Consider the following 16,023-nt stretch of genomic DNA (forward strand, 5'->3'; position numbering starts at 1 on the left):
TAATCTCAAGGTCTTGGCTTGACAATTCAGAATTTACTACAGAATTGAGAATACCTGAGGGTGAATTCATACACGTTTGCTCTTCGATGCAGAGCACACAACCATGGAATGAATGCACAGGACACAAGGGTGTGCATACACACACAGGATGAGTGACACACAGCTAGATGTGAGCAGTGCTGCCTGGCAGTGCTGTGCCTGGCATATCAACCAGAGCAATACTGTTTAAAACAGCAGGTAGGGAGCAGCGGGTCCCTACTTCATCATGCTATTCAAGGGCCCTATTAGGCCACAATTACTAAATGGCAAGGCTTGTAAATCATACATCATTCATGTGGAGCGCTCACAGAAAGCACAAGAACACTCCTCTTCTCCTCCACCACCCACTGTAACATGGTGAGAGAGTTAAAGGGTGGACTGAAACGGAAAGGGAAAGAGACAGCAAAGAATATGAAAAAGGAATTAAAAGCAGAAAATCCAACCAGAATGAAAGTAGTCTATATCTGTAGATATGAATGTATGTCCTTCAATTTTTCTCTTTCACTCTCGGCAGTTGTATTGCTGAGGATTATTAAGTTATGTACACCGTGTAGTGTATTGAGAGGGGACCCCTATTAACTGTTACACTGCCAAACGGCATGCTGGGTACAGCTCGCGCTCCATCGCTTGCTATGGTACATTTTAAAACAGAAGAGATCTACGGGCCATATTTATTTCTCAACAACCGCTCACCCGATCGATTTCACACTTGGCAGGTAAATTGCTGACGTCCTGGTGAGGGGCAGATTTTAATGTGAATTTGTTTGGTTGAGCGGTTCTTGAGAAAGCTGCGAGCAGCAATTCGGGAGGCTCAGCAATCAGCCCGCATGTTTTGAACGGGTAGTGGTCTCCAAAGTAACGTAATGGACAAGAGGGTATGAAAAGATAAGACATAGATAGAAAGAAAAAATGTTCAAAGCTTGTTGAACATGTGTTTTTACAAAGGATAATTCCTATTGTAGTCGGTGATATCATTATGCCACTACTACACAATAGGCATCAAATATAATGGGTGAACTATGTCGAGCTCTGTGTGTGTGTCTTTTGAAACCCAGACTCATTTAGTTACAGGGGGATTTTAACCATGTAAGCTTAAAAAAGCAATTTACAAGTTACAAGGTGCACATCTTGACTGCAACAAGAGATGACAAAATGAGGTGACCAACACCTCTTAATCCACTAGCTCTTCACTCCCACAGTATCGCCAGAGGGTTAGAAACAATCAGACGGTGGTCTCCTCAGCACATAGACAGGGTTAATAAGAGTCTTCTGACAACTGACTGGGAAGTATTTCAGCAGTCAAATTATGATATTTCACTGATGTGGTCACCTCTTAACATTGTTTGAAGGCAAATGTATTCAACAACTAACTTTTAAAAGTGGCTGGCAACTAAACAACAGCTTTTGGTTGCCCAGATTGAAAATATAGTTGCTATTTTTCTTCACCTTGTGGTTAGTGTAATTTTGTAGTAGTATCTCTCTTAATAATGAAAATGTGACATGAAAGAACTCAAGATGAATGAGAGTAACTGACTAACATTATTTGTGTTTTATCTGATACTTTACAGAATATGAATCTTGTGTAATCAGTTAACGTGTCAACACTCAATTCCTGGTACACTGTGATGGCAACTAAATGCAAATAAGTGGTTGCCAATTTCTCAAATGGTGGTAAATGGCAACCTGGCAACCCTTTATGTTGAGCCCTGTTATTCCATCTAATTCAATGAGCTATCTCAGATTTGTATCCAATCTCTTTTAGAGCATGTTTGAGGTCCGCTGTTATTTCTCCTGAGCCTCAAGAAAAGCTGTCTCAAACTGCCTGACTCAGTATCACCCTGTCGCCTTGACATGTTATCATGAAGGTCTCTGAGCGCCTACTTTGCAGTCACATGTCCAGTGTTGCTCTTGAACCCTTGAATTCATGGGTCAGGAGCTACTGTCCTTTGCTGAAATCTGCACCATTAGACTTCAGAAGAAGGGACACAATGCCCTTTATGACTCCTCTCACCCTGGAGCATCACTTACACAGAGGCCTAAATCACTAAAGTGATGTTATTATTCCTGCCTGTAAAACACTGTAGGAATGCTTATTTGAAGTATTTTGGATTATGGCTTTATTGACTTGTGTGTGTTATGTTTGGTGTGAGCTCCCCAAACGTAGAGCTTTGTCACTTCATTTACAAATCCCTATGAAATCACTTGGATATTAATAATCCCCCTTTCTCTGGTAAAATCCCACCATGCAGATGGTTGGTTTTATTTGCAGATTATTTTTGAATATGTGCTGTTGAGGATTCAGTTCAAACACAATGGAGGACCTTTGTCTACTATGGGCTAACTGTGCCCATAGTAGACAAAGATCCATATATTAGTTTTCCATTCTCTCCCTGCTGAGATCCCATTGTCCAATGTAGCAGGCAGGCAATGAAGTTAACCCGGGGAGGCGAGGCAGCAATCAAACCATGCTCCTATTTCGCTGCCGATGCTTTGGTTGTATGAACCAGCATCAGAGTCTGATGGTCCAGTCACTCACATGCATTGCTGATGCACTGTATCCGTTCTGTGCTTTTGAAATACAGATTAATTTACAATAAGTTTTATGACTAAGAACTAACTAAAAAAGGATGTCAGTATACGGAAAGATAATGCACAGACCAGACAAAACAAAAGTTTAAATAACTCGGTAGTTACTGTGCTACAAGTACAATTTCTGAATATTACTGAATTGTCTGTATAAATTGAAGAATACCTTTTAACCTTAGTCATGATATTACACTCAGGTATTTATGTTCTTGGCCGAGAAGACATAGTTGAAGAGGACTGGTTTAAACTGTATGTTTATGTAAAGATTATGTCCAGAGGTCATTTTTTACGACTTCTAAACATGAATATCTAGGACTTCTTTAACTCTTTTACTTCAAAAGATAGACATTACGGGTGTGTGATTTTATCTTGGAGCAGAGTAAATAAATACATTTGTTAGGGCTGGGTGTCGGTACTCGATACCTTTAAGGTATCGACCAAAATAACCCAGTACTAAGTAGTATCTACACTAGTCAAACAAATCCTGCAATCGAAAAATGACTACGTGGTTTTGCTCGCAGCCAATCACCAAACAAATCTGTAACATTTGTTGGCCATACTTTGTTGCCATGACAAACCATTGTTCTGAGCACATCCATTACATCGAGATCAAAATGGAAAGCTGCATTAGAGTTTAACTTTCATTTCAAAAATGTAATGTAAATATGAATTAAATTAGCAATTGAAGCACTAAGAAATCAGAAGTAACATATAAAAAAACTAAAATAGCATTACTTTGCATCGATATTACATTTTTGGTCTTAAATTGATGCCTTATATTATTAGGCCTAAATTATCAATGGAAATGATGAGATCAGTTTTAAAAAAGGTTTTAAAATCCCCCTTATGACAATGACTATTTGTAAAAGTGTACAATTATTCAGTTTACACAACCCAGGCTTTGTATTATAATTGTGTTTGTTATTTGGATATGAAATGATCAAATTAAAATGCCAATTTCAGCTTCTCTGCAGAAATATCAGTATCAGTAGTGGCCTTAACGGACGGATCAGCTGAGCCATACTGCAAATATTGAATCTGGCACAAGGCAGAGGTGTGTGTGTGTGTGTCTTGGGAAATAGTGTAGTTGACTGAGCGGCTCAGTCAATATGAGAAAACAGGCTTGATTTTCACTGGAACTTCATAAAAGTGCTACATGGGAACTTTTCCTTGCGGATGTCTCACTGCTAAATCAATGATGACGGCATATTATAAATTTAGCAATTTAAAAACAGCAGTCCCACAAAGCTTCATACATTCTTATAGGAGGTTTTGTGCTTTCAGCATAATCTTTATTCTTTGGCAGACAGGTAAGCAATATTTCTAAACTGAGTAGTGAGGATAAATGCATATTCTCCATACAGGGCTGTATCAACCACTGACGCAAAGTCACCTTTATGCAATGTTCTGGAAAGGTTTGCAAAGAAAAGTTTGGAGCGGAAGGAGAAGATCACAATATCAAACTGACAGTGTGCTGATCTACCAAATGTCAAACTATACATATTCATCTGTTTGGCCAGCCACAGTACAGAGGCAGAGCTCCAGGAGAAGTCCAAACAGAGATGGCTGACATTTCAGCGTTCAAGAGACTGACAGCTGCACATAAACAACATGCAACACACACACACACGCTCAGAAACACTCAGAAACACACACTCACATTCACACACATGCAATGATTTTAGTTTGGGGCTGTTGAAGTTGGATGAAAAGAGTATCTCTTAATGCCAACAATCAAGTTTGAGAGGTGAGGCCTGGTCTTTACAGATAAGACCATTCACTTACTTTTGGGTAATGCCACCTGTGTAAAGTTTTTCTCATTTTACAGACGTTTCTAAAAACCTAGAGACAATCTTGTGTCTGAGGCTAAAACAGTGGAAACTGCTTGTAGTGATCATGGTTACAGTGATCAACGGCTTATATGGATCAAAAATCGTTCCGATTAATTCCTATACACATGCTGTTTAAGTAATTCACTTGTAGTAATCAAGTAGTCCACTTACAGATTTAATGTAGGCCCTTTTAATGACAATATGGCTGCACGGTATGGCGGTATTTCCAAAGTTAATGTTAACAATTCTAAATGTAAAAAAATGCAATTCTCAATTTAATTTGTATTGAAATACTTGTTTCTTAGCATTAGTATGTATTATAATCTCCTTAGAGCTAGTATTAGGAAGTCAATCAGGTCATAATTCATCTTTAATATTTATTTTATATTAATGTAAAAACATCTCCTTCAAACAACTATATTTACAAAAACTAAATTTTACATGATAATATGATTTACCTTCTCCCAATACTTGTACGCACCATGCAAGTCAGTGAAAACATCTCTTACATGCTTAGAAATTATGGCCAATTGATCAATAATGAAAACACATCTGCAGTTGTTCAGCACCATGTAGCACGTGGTAGCACATGGTTGGATGACTTGCTACCTTGTTCTACAACCTAACAGAGAGCAGACAATTAAAAACACATAGGAATGCTGTAATGCATATGAGCTCAACTAGGAAAATATGGCACATTCAGATTTAGCAATCAAAGAACAGCTGATTTCAGTTCCGAAAACAAACTTTAATTGGACGTAAAGCATTTTAAAGAATCCCTCACAGTAGTATGGTGTGAATACAGGTACAAGCAGGAATGTAAACCCAGGTGGTTAAGGTCAAGGTAAAGTGGTGGTCAGGGTTAAATAATAATAATGTTCACACTGATTGCTAGCATGAGACAGGCTTCTGGAGACGAACCCTTCTTCACCTTGACCTCCACAGCTGTACTGGATACCAATTTAGATGAATCTCACCGTACTGAGCTGCAAAGCCTTCAAATTGTCTGTCAGGCATTAACTTACTATTTCACCGGCACATTTTCATGTTCCATCCCCTATTGCACATAGTATGTAAGGTGGTCCTGTTATTAAGTGCATTTGATAATTGGATTGGCACTCACTTAGTGCTGTTGCAGAATACAAATTGCTAATAAAGCAAAAGTTTTACATAAACATGAGACAGAGCTCAGAGGCGCACTCATAAAGTCAAGCTTTTAGAGTTAAATTGGTATTAGCTAACGTAACTTAAAAGGGAGAGCTTTTACTCTGTGTAAACATGAAGAAACTGAACCTTAATGACATCTTTTCAAGAGGTTGACCCTTCAGACCTCCAGAAAGCCACAATAGCCTCTAAAACCATAAGACAATTTATGTGTCATTTGCAATTGTCTCGAAATTAGAAGCAGTTTTTGGGGAACGGGACCCCTGATTGACATTGGGTATTTCACACACTGCTCTCACGTATAAAATGTGCAGCCTATAAAAACAGCTGTTATCCTGATAGGGTTAGCTTACATGTGATTTAATATGACAGTGTCTCAGCTTTTCACACTCAACTATGTTTTTTCATCCTACTGCTCTACCCAAACTGCTTTCCAAACCAGACTGTCCTTCAGAAGCCTATTAAAGGTGTCTTAAATTCTATATATACTGTATATATCTAAATACACATATCAAAGAAATGTAACCATTCTGTCGCTTATATATGGTTCGTTGTGGTAGATTGCACTTACCTCCACGGGGTAACGGTGGCCGTTAATGCTGTGCTCTGAGCCTTCAGATCCGTTGTTTGGACCCCAATGAAACTCCAATTTTTCTGCCTTAAACCTCCCTGGTAGACCTGCTCCCCGTACAAAGTACTCATCCTTCAACATGATGGCCACTGGAAGAAAGGGAGAAGGAGAGAGTCAAACAATATTCAACAACTTTTTCAACGTACATACGTATGAAAATGATGTTGCTCCAAGAAACAGAAGACATAAAATTGACGTCTGTTGTCAAATGTCAAAAATCGCTCATAAAGTCATCAAATGTGTGTGAGGACACATTTTTTTAAGGTCTATATAAATAGATATACAAAAGTATTTATTCTGAGGACATGCCACAGGTAGATATGTATTTTTATAGACATGCTCACACAAGCCACTTCTGTCATTTTCCGTCGGCCTCTGAGGCAAGTCGTCAAATGAGGGGCTAATTTTCTGAGCAAATCATTCTCTTCAGACAGTGCAAACTGCCCTCGCAGGCTCCTTTGTTATTCCGTCACATCTCTCTGAAATGTAGGGAGAATTAAGAGGGGGCCTTATTTACACGTTCACAAATGGCTCTGAAAGAAATCACGTGTTACATTAACCAGTGCAGCCATATTTCATCTATCCCATTTATAGAAGAAGCACTCAAGTGAAGAGAGTGACCCGTTTCATTATTTCATCAAGACTTTGGCCGCGACTGAGTCATGAGGAATGATTTTAATACGCATATGAAGACTTTTGCAGCATTTTGATATTAGAATAAAACGAAAATATAACATTTTTCTTTAAATAAAATCAGTTTTATAGTTTTATATAAAAATAAGCATTTAGAGCCCATCAACGATTAATCCACCTTACTACTTTTACAAACCAGAAATTGTGTTCAGGAACAATTTCTGCTCATGTTCAAAACATCCTGCACATTCAAACACATCCAACATAACTGTGTTCTCTAGATGTGGAGAATGAATACATGTAATATTTTAAGAGAAAGAAATTGTAGTGTTAGGAGAATAATCTTTGTGCCCTTTATGGTCTGCTGGGCATGATGTTATTGCTCTGCTGGTAGTCTGGTGGTTAGTGCTGCACCATCATGGCCAAAATAATGTATAGGATTGTTGTGATTATTCATAAAGATTATTAATTGACATGAGGGACCACCCCCAAACATTTTTGTTGAACAGGAAAAAAAGTAAGAAACAGATAGACACAAGTATTTATTCTGAAGACATTAATTTTCTAAATCAGATTATTATCATAGTAGCCCCAATACTCACTGTCATAGCTGATGAACTACAATTTCTGCCTTTTGGTTTGTATTATTCTCTCTGTAATCGGCGGCTGTATTGTGTATCCTTCCCCAGGTCTTGGTAAGGCACTGTGTAGCTTTTTAGGTGGAGGCAATTGGTTAAGGTTAGGCATTGACTTTGAGTCGCATTGGAGGTCGCGAACAGTGCCCATGGAATGGCAGACCAGGGTGGTGGTTCCCATTTTCAAAAAGCCTCCTCGGGAAAGCTTATGCCAGGGTTCTGGAAAGGAAGCTCCGACCGTTTGTCGAACCTCAGATTCAAGAAGAGCAGTGCGGGTTCCGACCCTCAATTCTGGTCATGAACACTGGGTCGTGACCGAAATGAGTTTCCTTCGTAGGGTGGCCGTGCTTAGCCTGAGGGATAGGGTCAGTTTGGATATCAGCAGAGAACTTGGAGTTGAGATGCTACTCCTTCACGGCGAAAGGAGTCAGCTGAGGTGGAAACATTCCGAGGTCATGAATTTTTTATTTAAGTGTTTTTCCTCTTTAATAAGAAACTATTTAGAATAAATGATCTGCAAATAAAACCACTGTGACGTCTCTGAATTGAGTTTGTTCTGCAGCAGGTAGGGTGTCATTCTCCCTCCATCACAGCATTCAGCAGCACCTCCACCATGGTGATCTCTGCGCAGGTGAAACTCTCATCTGTCAATGAGAAACCGTGCGGAAACCATGCATAATTTGTGGGAAAATGCAGGAACATTTGTCTTGTTAGCTATGCATTATGTAGCAGGGAGAGAGCATGAAACTGCGCGCCATTTTGTTTCACAGCTGCCGTTAGCGTTCTTACATGACTCTCTGCATGCTGCGGTGCCCCAAATTCATTTAAATGATGCTCTGCAGGTGGCCATCACATCATATTCCACTCTTTTTATTTTTTTCTCTGTGAGCAGGCTGGGTGGCCTTGGGGAGGTAGTTTGAGTTGCTGAAGGCCAGGGTATGCTCTGCATCAAATGTGTCAGGGAATTCTTCACCCTGACTGCGATGATGGGGTCCTCTCTTTCGCTGCCTGTGTTTCTCACGCTCATCCTACGGTCTGTGCTGGCTGGTGTCAGCGCTGCTGATCCTCTCCCTGAAGGTCAGCGCGTTGGTCCACTCCCACAGGGCATGACAGCACACATTGTGTTCGCCTCGGCTGATTGAGCCACCTGCACTCAGACAAACGGATGTCTCACATCTCAGCGGTGTACCGTCACCCGCTCATGATGCAGTGACTGAGAAGTGGACAGGACATTTACTTGCTCTCTGTGACCTTAATCAGTCAACGGCTGAAAACAGTTATAGCAACAAGGATGCTCAGGGAATTTTAAAGTATGGAAGGAGACCTTGTTCTTTTAATAGTCACAATGTGATTAGGATTATTATAGGACAGCCATAGAGTAATTTTGTCATGTCACTTTTTACTAGATTTTCAAAAGAAACTGCTTTGGAGTAGTTATAGTGTGTACCTTACACACACAGCTGTTATATTGATATTGGTATCAGACAGCAAGTCGGTGCATATTCCAAAGTGTTGGTCTGTTTCTTTTATGTCTACCATCGTGCACTATCTCGCTTTGGCTTCATACTCCTCCAAGGATGAGCTCTAACAGTGCAGAGCAGATTTGTGCTGTCAGCTGACTTCCAGTGAAGTCCCAACAATAGGGTGAACGAAAGGATAGAGCAGGCTTGAAACCACCTGTCCCAAACAGCCCTTTCCTAAGTGATGGACACGTGTTGGGCATCATATCTCTCGCTTTCAAATTACAGTGTTATGTATAACATAATGGGCTTTGTAAAGAATACATTTAAAATAATAATGTACAATAACACACTATAAAGCCAGTCCTTTAAAAGTTAAAATAATCCATTTTATATCATATGTTAAAAGGAGTAGTTGTCGTTGTTAGCTGTTAGCTGATGCATACTGAGAGCCATGTGTATCCCATGATGCATTGGGTTGAGTCTGTCTGGAAAGACAAGACATTAACCAGCCAGACTAAAACCTCTCCACCGATTTTACAATTTATGTAGAAATTCTTGGTCCCATTTCTTGGACAACTGACTTAGGTGATGCCCTGATGTTCCTCTAGTTGGGCAAACATTTGGTCCACATGTTCATGGTGTCTGTAGAAGATCTACAATATTAAACATTTCTGATTCATCACCTTTTTGTTGTCTAATGTGTCCCAACTTTTATCCATGTCCACATAGTTCTTTGATATATCAAAATATCATTCGTTGAGATATTGTGTGTTTAAAAAGATCAGGGGTCTCATTTATAATAGTTGCATACGGACAAAACGAGGCACGAAATGTTAGAGGCATCATTACAGGTATAATGAAACCTCTCAAAGATTTAATTTCACTTCATTACTCACACATTACTTTGCATTTAAAGCATATCTTCAATTGTAAAAGATATAAACCAACTCAAACCTCAATATTTAATCAGCGCCGAGCAGAAGAGAGACCGAACTACTGACAATGGTGGTCAGCTGGTAAAACTATCATCATCTGTAAGGTAACCTTACATAATGTTAAAGAACTGCAGAATAGAGTGTCAGTAGTTCTCAATAATCTTCTAATAATGTGCAAATATCATCAAGTACGATTTGAGTTTTTATTAAGTGTCTGTGAGTAAAATCACTTCAGTGAACACGACTTTATTGATTAATTTATGGTTTATTCCATAGTGGCATATCCAGCATACTGTACACAGACCAACTGTAAACTATCTAATGTATCAGAGCTCACTGGAGCATAGGTGACACACTCTGCCTTCTCTAGTCACCTCCCCTTCATCTTCATCACCTGCAACAAACGATTGTGGAAAGAAAGCCAGTGACAGGTCTCAATAACTCTATATCCTCATTTACAGTCCTAATCATAATGCCATAAGAAAAAACAAGTATATAAATAAATAGTGTTCACCTATCAAACTTCCTTTTTTAAATGATGTCCAGGGTGGTGGATACCACTGGTCATCACAATAATTTTGGAAGCAATCATTCTGATTGCTGTAAACATATAAATACTGCAGTGAGACTGGTGATGCGTTATGTTGTATACTCTGGAACTGTTAGGACTGTTAGGACTGAGTTAATAGAAGAATTAGGAGAGAACAAGTGTTCTTCCTCTCGGTAGTCTTTGTGATTCACCATAAAGACCCACTGATCAGCAGCTCATCTCTATGCATCAACATTTATGAGGTGCTGTGCATTATTCATTGATGGTTGAATGTGGGCGCGTAGAGGGATGTGAGGCTGAACCAGCTGCTCACACTTACAGGTTGATTTTAGATTTTAAAAAAGGACATGGCAGGCATACGCAAGGTTTTGTAAATATTAATATTTTTGGGCATATGTGAATTTCGTCCATTGAACGTATGTAAACATTTAGTGTGGATCCTACGCACTGTTTTATAAATGAGACAACAGGAGATTCTATTAGTTGCCGTCTCCCTTCGTCATCAAGGCTAATAAGATTTTAGAGACAACAAAATGTGCTGAGTGAAGTTACAGTTAACCTACAATAAATGTGGTAATTTATTCAAATGTATCATCACATACAACTCACACATCCTCAATTGAGCAAATGTTGGGATGTAAAACATTATTGTGTACACAGCTGTGCTCTGGGCAGCACTCAGCGTGCTGTCAACAGTGATGCCAACCATCTGTGGCCTCTGCCTCTCAGAAGCATTTAAACTCCATTTCTTCACTGTAGGTGAAGGATCATCCATCTTACTGACAACCTGGAATTGTGAAAAATACCTGTGGCTGACAGGGAGGGTCCTCGAGATGCCAAGAGAGCCGATGTAGATGTCCCGGTGCTGAACTCTACAGAGGCGACAACTGCCATGGCACTTGTACTAATATGGCTGCAGCATGTCTGAATGAAAATGCGATGTGTAATCTTCATCATAAATGACTTGCTGCGTATTGCACCTGTCTAGTTTTATATTCATGTGAGGGGAAGTGATGCAACAGATGTTTGACGTGCAGACATCTGCCAATATGAGCTGGGGTTATTAGAGGTGTCATACTTCCGCTTTTCATTCTTTCTGCACTGTGGTCTGTCACAGCGTTGTATGGTTACCAACATCATGTCATTAACAACTGCCAACTTTCCTTCTAAGAACATGAATGCTTCTTTGAAATTTGTGACTACATATTGCGTTTAGCTTTGGTAAATGTGATGTTCAGTGATAAGTGAAATATCATTAAAATAAAATAAAATGTGCACAACTTATTTTCAGAGTTCTGACTGTCCTTTCTAACAGTTATGAAAATGTTGTACGAAGTAATTGCTGAGATATGGGAACAGGCTAATGAATCAACAAGACAAATGACCAATGCAACAACAACACAGGTTATAAGCAAGCCAACAGTTAGCCAGATGATCTAAATTACTTTAATTGAAAGGGAAAAAAAGAAAGTGAGCACATGCAGATGTTAGTCATAATCCCTCATGAAAACTGTGAGCACACAACTATGGTTCAAACATTAGTTAAGTAAAATGTAACTTTTAGCTCCATATTTAGCCAACGAGGACTGTTCTGCCCACCAGCTGCTAACAGCTAATGCTAATTATATATACTATAATACTAACTTCCTGCAGATTTCAGGAGGGATATTTGTTATTGACAATGTAGCATTATCAGGGAAGAACATGGTACATGAGAATGTTTAACCACTAGTGTTTAGTACTAGTTTGCACATGTGCAGTACCGATCGGGCAGGATGTATGGATCGGGTAGTGAGTAGCACATGTTGTTATTCCTGTGTAGCTTAAATGAGCGGATGAATCATATGATGACATGACATCAGATCGGTGCATGAGGTTGTGTAATTGCCGATACCCAGTCCAGCATTGTAGGCTGCATTTGATCCAATACTGATATTGGTACCAGAACAACTGTAAATAGATCCTACAACATAAAAGTGTTGCATGTGGAAACGTTGGCCGAAGCATGGTTCTGAGATGAAAAGACAGAGGTCATGGAATTCATTAGATTCATGGCGGTAATTTGGTATCTCATGTCCAAACTTGACGATGAGGGTGCCAGTGGAGAACAAGTTAGCAATTTGTACTATCCTACAAGGTTTGAAGGCCAGTAGATATCAAGATGTTTTGCTCTGGATAAAAGTGTTGGGAGAAACTAATAGATTAACTGTCAATCATTACAATCTTCAGGACCTGCCACTAGCGGGGCAACATGTGAACTAAACAAGAACCTAAGAGTGTTGCTTAACAAATCTTACCAGCACGTATTTGCTTTTGATTTTTCCCTTAATGGCCCATAGCATAGACTTAGTTATTAAATTTAACTGACTCGTTCATTTCGCTACTTCAGTACTAGTTAGAATAGAATGAGTGTAGAAAAAGGCTTATCCCACATAAATTGAGAAACAATTATCCAGGATAAATTCAATCTGCAACAGGAGCCTGTGTTGGCTTTACTGTACCCGTTTTGCCGTTGTTCTTCATAGATGTCTTATTCGAGGATTCCGTATCGAAGCCCTCCAGTGTCAGTTCCTGATACTCTGTGGATACTTTGGTATCCTGGTCCATAATGTTGATTGGTGACTGGTTTCTCTCTCTGCATTCTGGGTAGGCTGATGCCCAGCCTTCATCCGGCCCATATATACCTGAGGGAGACAATGAATGCAACAGGGTCTCTCATCACTTGAAGGATACACTTTGATGTGAAACTGAGTTGGCTTTAGAGGTATACATCACAGGTAAATTACATTTCAGAACCATCTCATATCCTCTGAAAACAGCTAGAGACAGTGAGCATTGCCAAGTCATTTGTATTCCAATGAAACTCGCAGAATAACATCATGAGCCTCAAACGGATGTAGCTGCTGAAAAATCACAACATTTAAATCCATGTGGTGAATAAAGAATTTTAAAATGCCATTATCATGAGGCCATGATGCTATTTGTGACATCTTATACATTAATGCTTTCTATGTTTGAGTCTTGCACTGCTGACCTCTCAACCCTTCCTCTGACAACATCTCTGCATCACACAGTGATAAAATCAATCACAAGGGAAATAATAACATAAAATACTACTGTTAGAAAAGTATGAAAGCATAAGTATAACTCCTATAACCCTTTTTCCTTTTTAGCATAACCATTAAACATATACACTGCATAGGATACTATATGTGCTATATGTTGTGTAACTTGTTGTGTAAACTTTCCTGTATAGTGGGTTTTAAGTAGTCTCTCCTGTGTAAAAGCAGACATCAGCCAGTATTACCATATAAGGTAACAAGCCTCTTGTGTTTGACCTTAGATGAATTAGGTAGGTTTGACATGTGAAGAAGAGGGGAGGAGTGAACTGGGTCTGTGAGGTATATTAGCAGCTCCATAGAGGAGAGTCTTTGAGATTAAACTAGCTCTCTGAGTCTGAAAAGGAAATCTCCCAGTTTTTTAGGAAAACTGAATTGAAGGAGTAGAACAATCAGATCTGCCCAGCCCTTAGGGGCTGGGACAAGGCTACCAGCTTCAGAGTCTGGATGACAGAGCCTCCAGTTTTTATGGCTGGAAGAAACTTCTGCTTTCAGAAGTCTGAGATTTCACCGGCCCTTTGTCTGGATAGAAGATCTCCCAATTTCTTTCGGGAACTGGATTAAACAAGCTCCTTTTACTTGAGAAGGATAAAAGCTTGAACAGGGGATAGCTTATGTAGAACACCCCTGACACTTAGAACTTTTTATTCATTGTTTCATTGACTTAAAATTGTTGTATGTGATTGTTGTGTGAAAAACTTTAATAACAACTCAGGCTTACCATTTGTAAGTGACTAAAAACAAACAAAGGTATTCTGGTTCTTTAAAATCATTTAACCCTCTTCCCCTGTCCACTCACCGTGTGATATGTAAGTGACAACTGAATCTACCAGAGACACTTAAAGTAAGTATCTTTGGGTGAAGACTTTGCAGTGTGTCCAACAAGTGAGCAAATTCAAAATAGGTATTAAGAAAGTACAGACGATGTAAATACTCTTTTGATAAGGGTTGAGAGGTGTTACAGCCTACCGAGTGGGACCTAGAGCAATAGCTGTAAAACACCCTAGAAAAAAACAATAATTACATTAAAAAAATGGTTTGATGAAAAGACCAACAGTTTATACCGATATCTGGGAGAGACACTATTCTCTCTGGGGTCACTCGGATAACTGACGGAGAGCCACTGCGTTAGTGCAGACCCTACCATTGCGCAGGACCTCGGTTATTGCTACAATATGTATATATTAATAGCATTTACTTAGAATAAAGGTGATTACAAAAAGAGCTTTGAAGTACTTTTTTGTTGCTGTTTTTTGATGTTTTTATGTTGCTATAGATTAGCTTGATACATTTCTCTGGGGGGCAGCTTCAGAGCTTCAGCGTACTGAAGCTACCTTTAATGTTGAGTAAGTGGAAGCTTAGCTCATTACACTTTCCAAGTAGCTTGCCCAACACTGCTGAGCTGACAGACCTCTATAAAACCTCAGACGAGTCAGTCGTGAGGAAGTTAAAGTGTGTCTCTGCACCTTTTGACAGTAAAAGTCCACAAAGTGAAAGCCAGGTCAGAGGAGCATTACAGTGACTTTTTACAGGTAGTCATAGGGAAGGCCAGGACTGAAATATCACAGGGCCCTGCTCAAAGAGTAGCTACTAAGATCGGTGGCTGGATGTTACCTGAGACCCGTAACCCCACACCTGGAAACAACCAATCTGCTGACAGGAATAAGAGAGCAGCTGACAAATAAACATGTCAGTGGTGTTACTCAATGGTATATGTGTTGGAAGTTTAAATGTAATAAGCGCACACATTTGCACATGAAGTGAAAATGTGCATTGCAGTTGTGAGGTTTTCACATATCAGCAGTTCCAACCCTATTGTAGTTTAATATTAATAAATGAACATTTGTCATTGTTGGTAAATTCATATCAACATTCCATCCTTTAATGTTGCCATGACAAAGTTCAATCTTATCTCAACAGTGCACTCAATACAAACCACAAGTCCACTGCTATAATTCTCTGCATGCAGCCTGACAACAAATATCCAAAGAATTATGTATTTTCTCAGACTTCAGACTAAAACGAGATTTTGTAGAAATTGTTCAGATGATTTTGCTTTACTACAAACTGGTGCTCTATTCCTCCATGTATGGTTGTTATGTGGCTACATACTCATACCTGTCTCAGACTTGTATCATGAAATAGAGGACCTAGGTAATAGCCCACACGACCCTAATTAATTGCTCTACATTCAGATAATCTCATTTGTGTAGTGCGCAGACCTGCTTTGCTTCAGAACCATTTTCCATTCAAGCAGCTTTGTGAGCAGCACAGACCTATAATTCTCATGTCAGTGGAAACTACTTGATCACTGCGATGTGGAGGACGCGACGCGAGCCATTAAAAGCTTTTCATTGAGACATCACTGAAAATCCAGCAAGTTGTATTGCTGTGGCATTTACTGGAATATGTAGAAAAATATAAAAAGTTGATGCG

At 39.4% G+C, this 16,023-nt stretch overlaps 1 protein-coding gene across 1 annotated transcript in view; it reads right to left on the bottom strand.

Moving 5' to 3' along the window:
• Positions 1–16,023, bottom strand: part of LOC117730452 (receptor-type tyrosine-protein phosphatase gamma-like) — a 409,107-nt gene that overhangs the window by 125,447 nt on the left and 267,637 nt on the right. The window contains 2 exon segments of the mRNA XM_034532172.1: positions 6,193–6,341; positions 12,970–13,152. Of these exon segments, the coding sequence (XP_034388063.1) occupies positions 6,193–6,341; positions 12,970–13,152 (332 nt within the window).

The sequence above is a fragment of the Cyclopterus lumpus genome, chromosome 5 (genome assembly GCF_009769545.1).
Source record: "Cyclopterus lumpus isolate fCycLum1 chromosome 5, fCycLum1.pri, whole genome shotgun sequence".
NCBI lineage: Eukaryota > Metazoa > Chordata > Actinopteri > Perciformes > Cyclopteridae > Cyclopterus > Cyclopterus lumpus.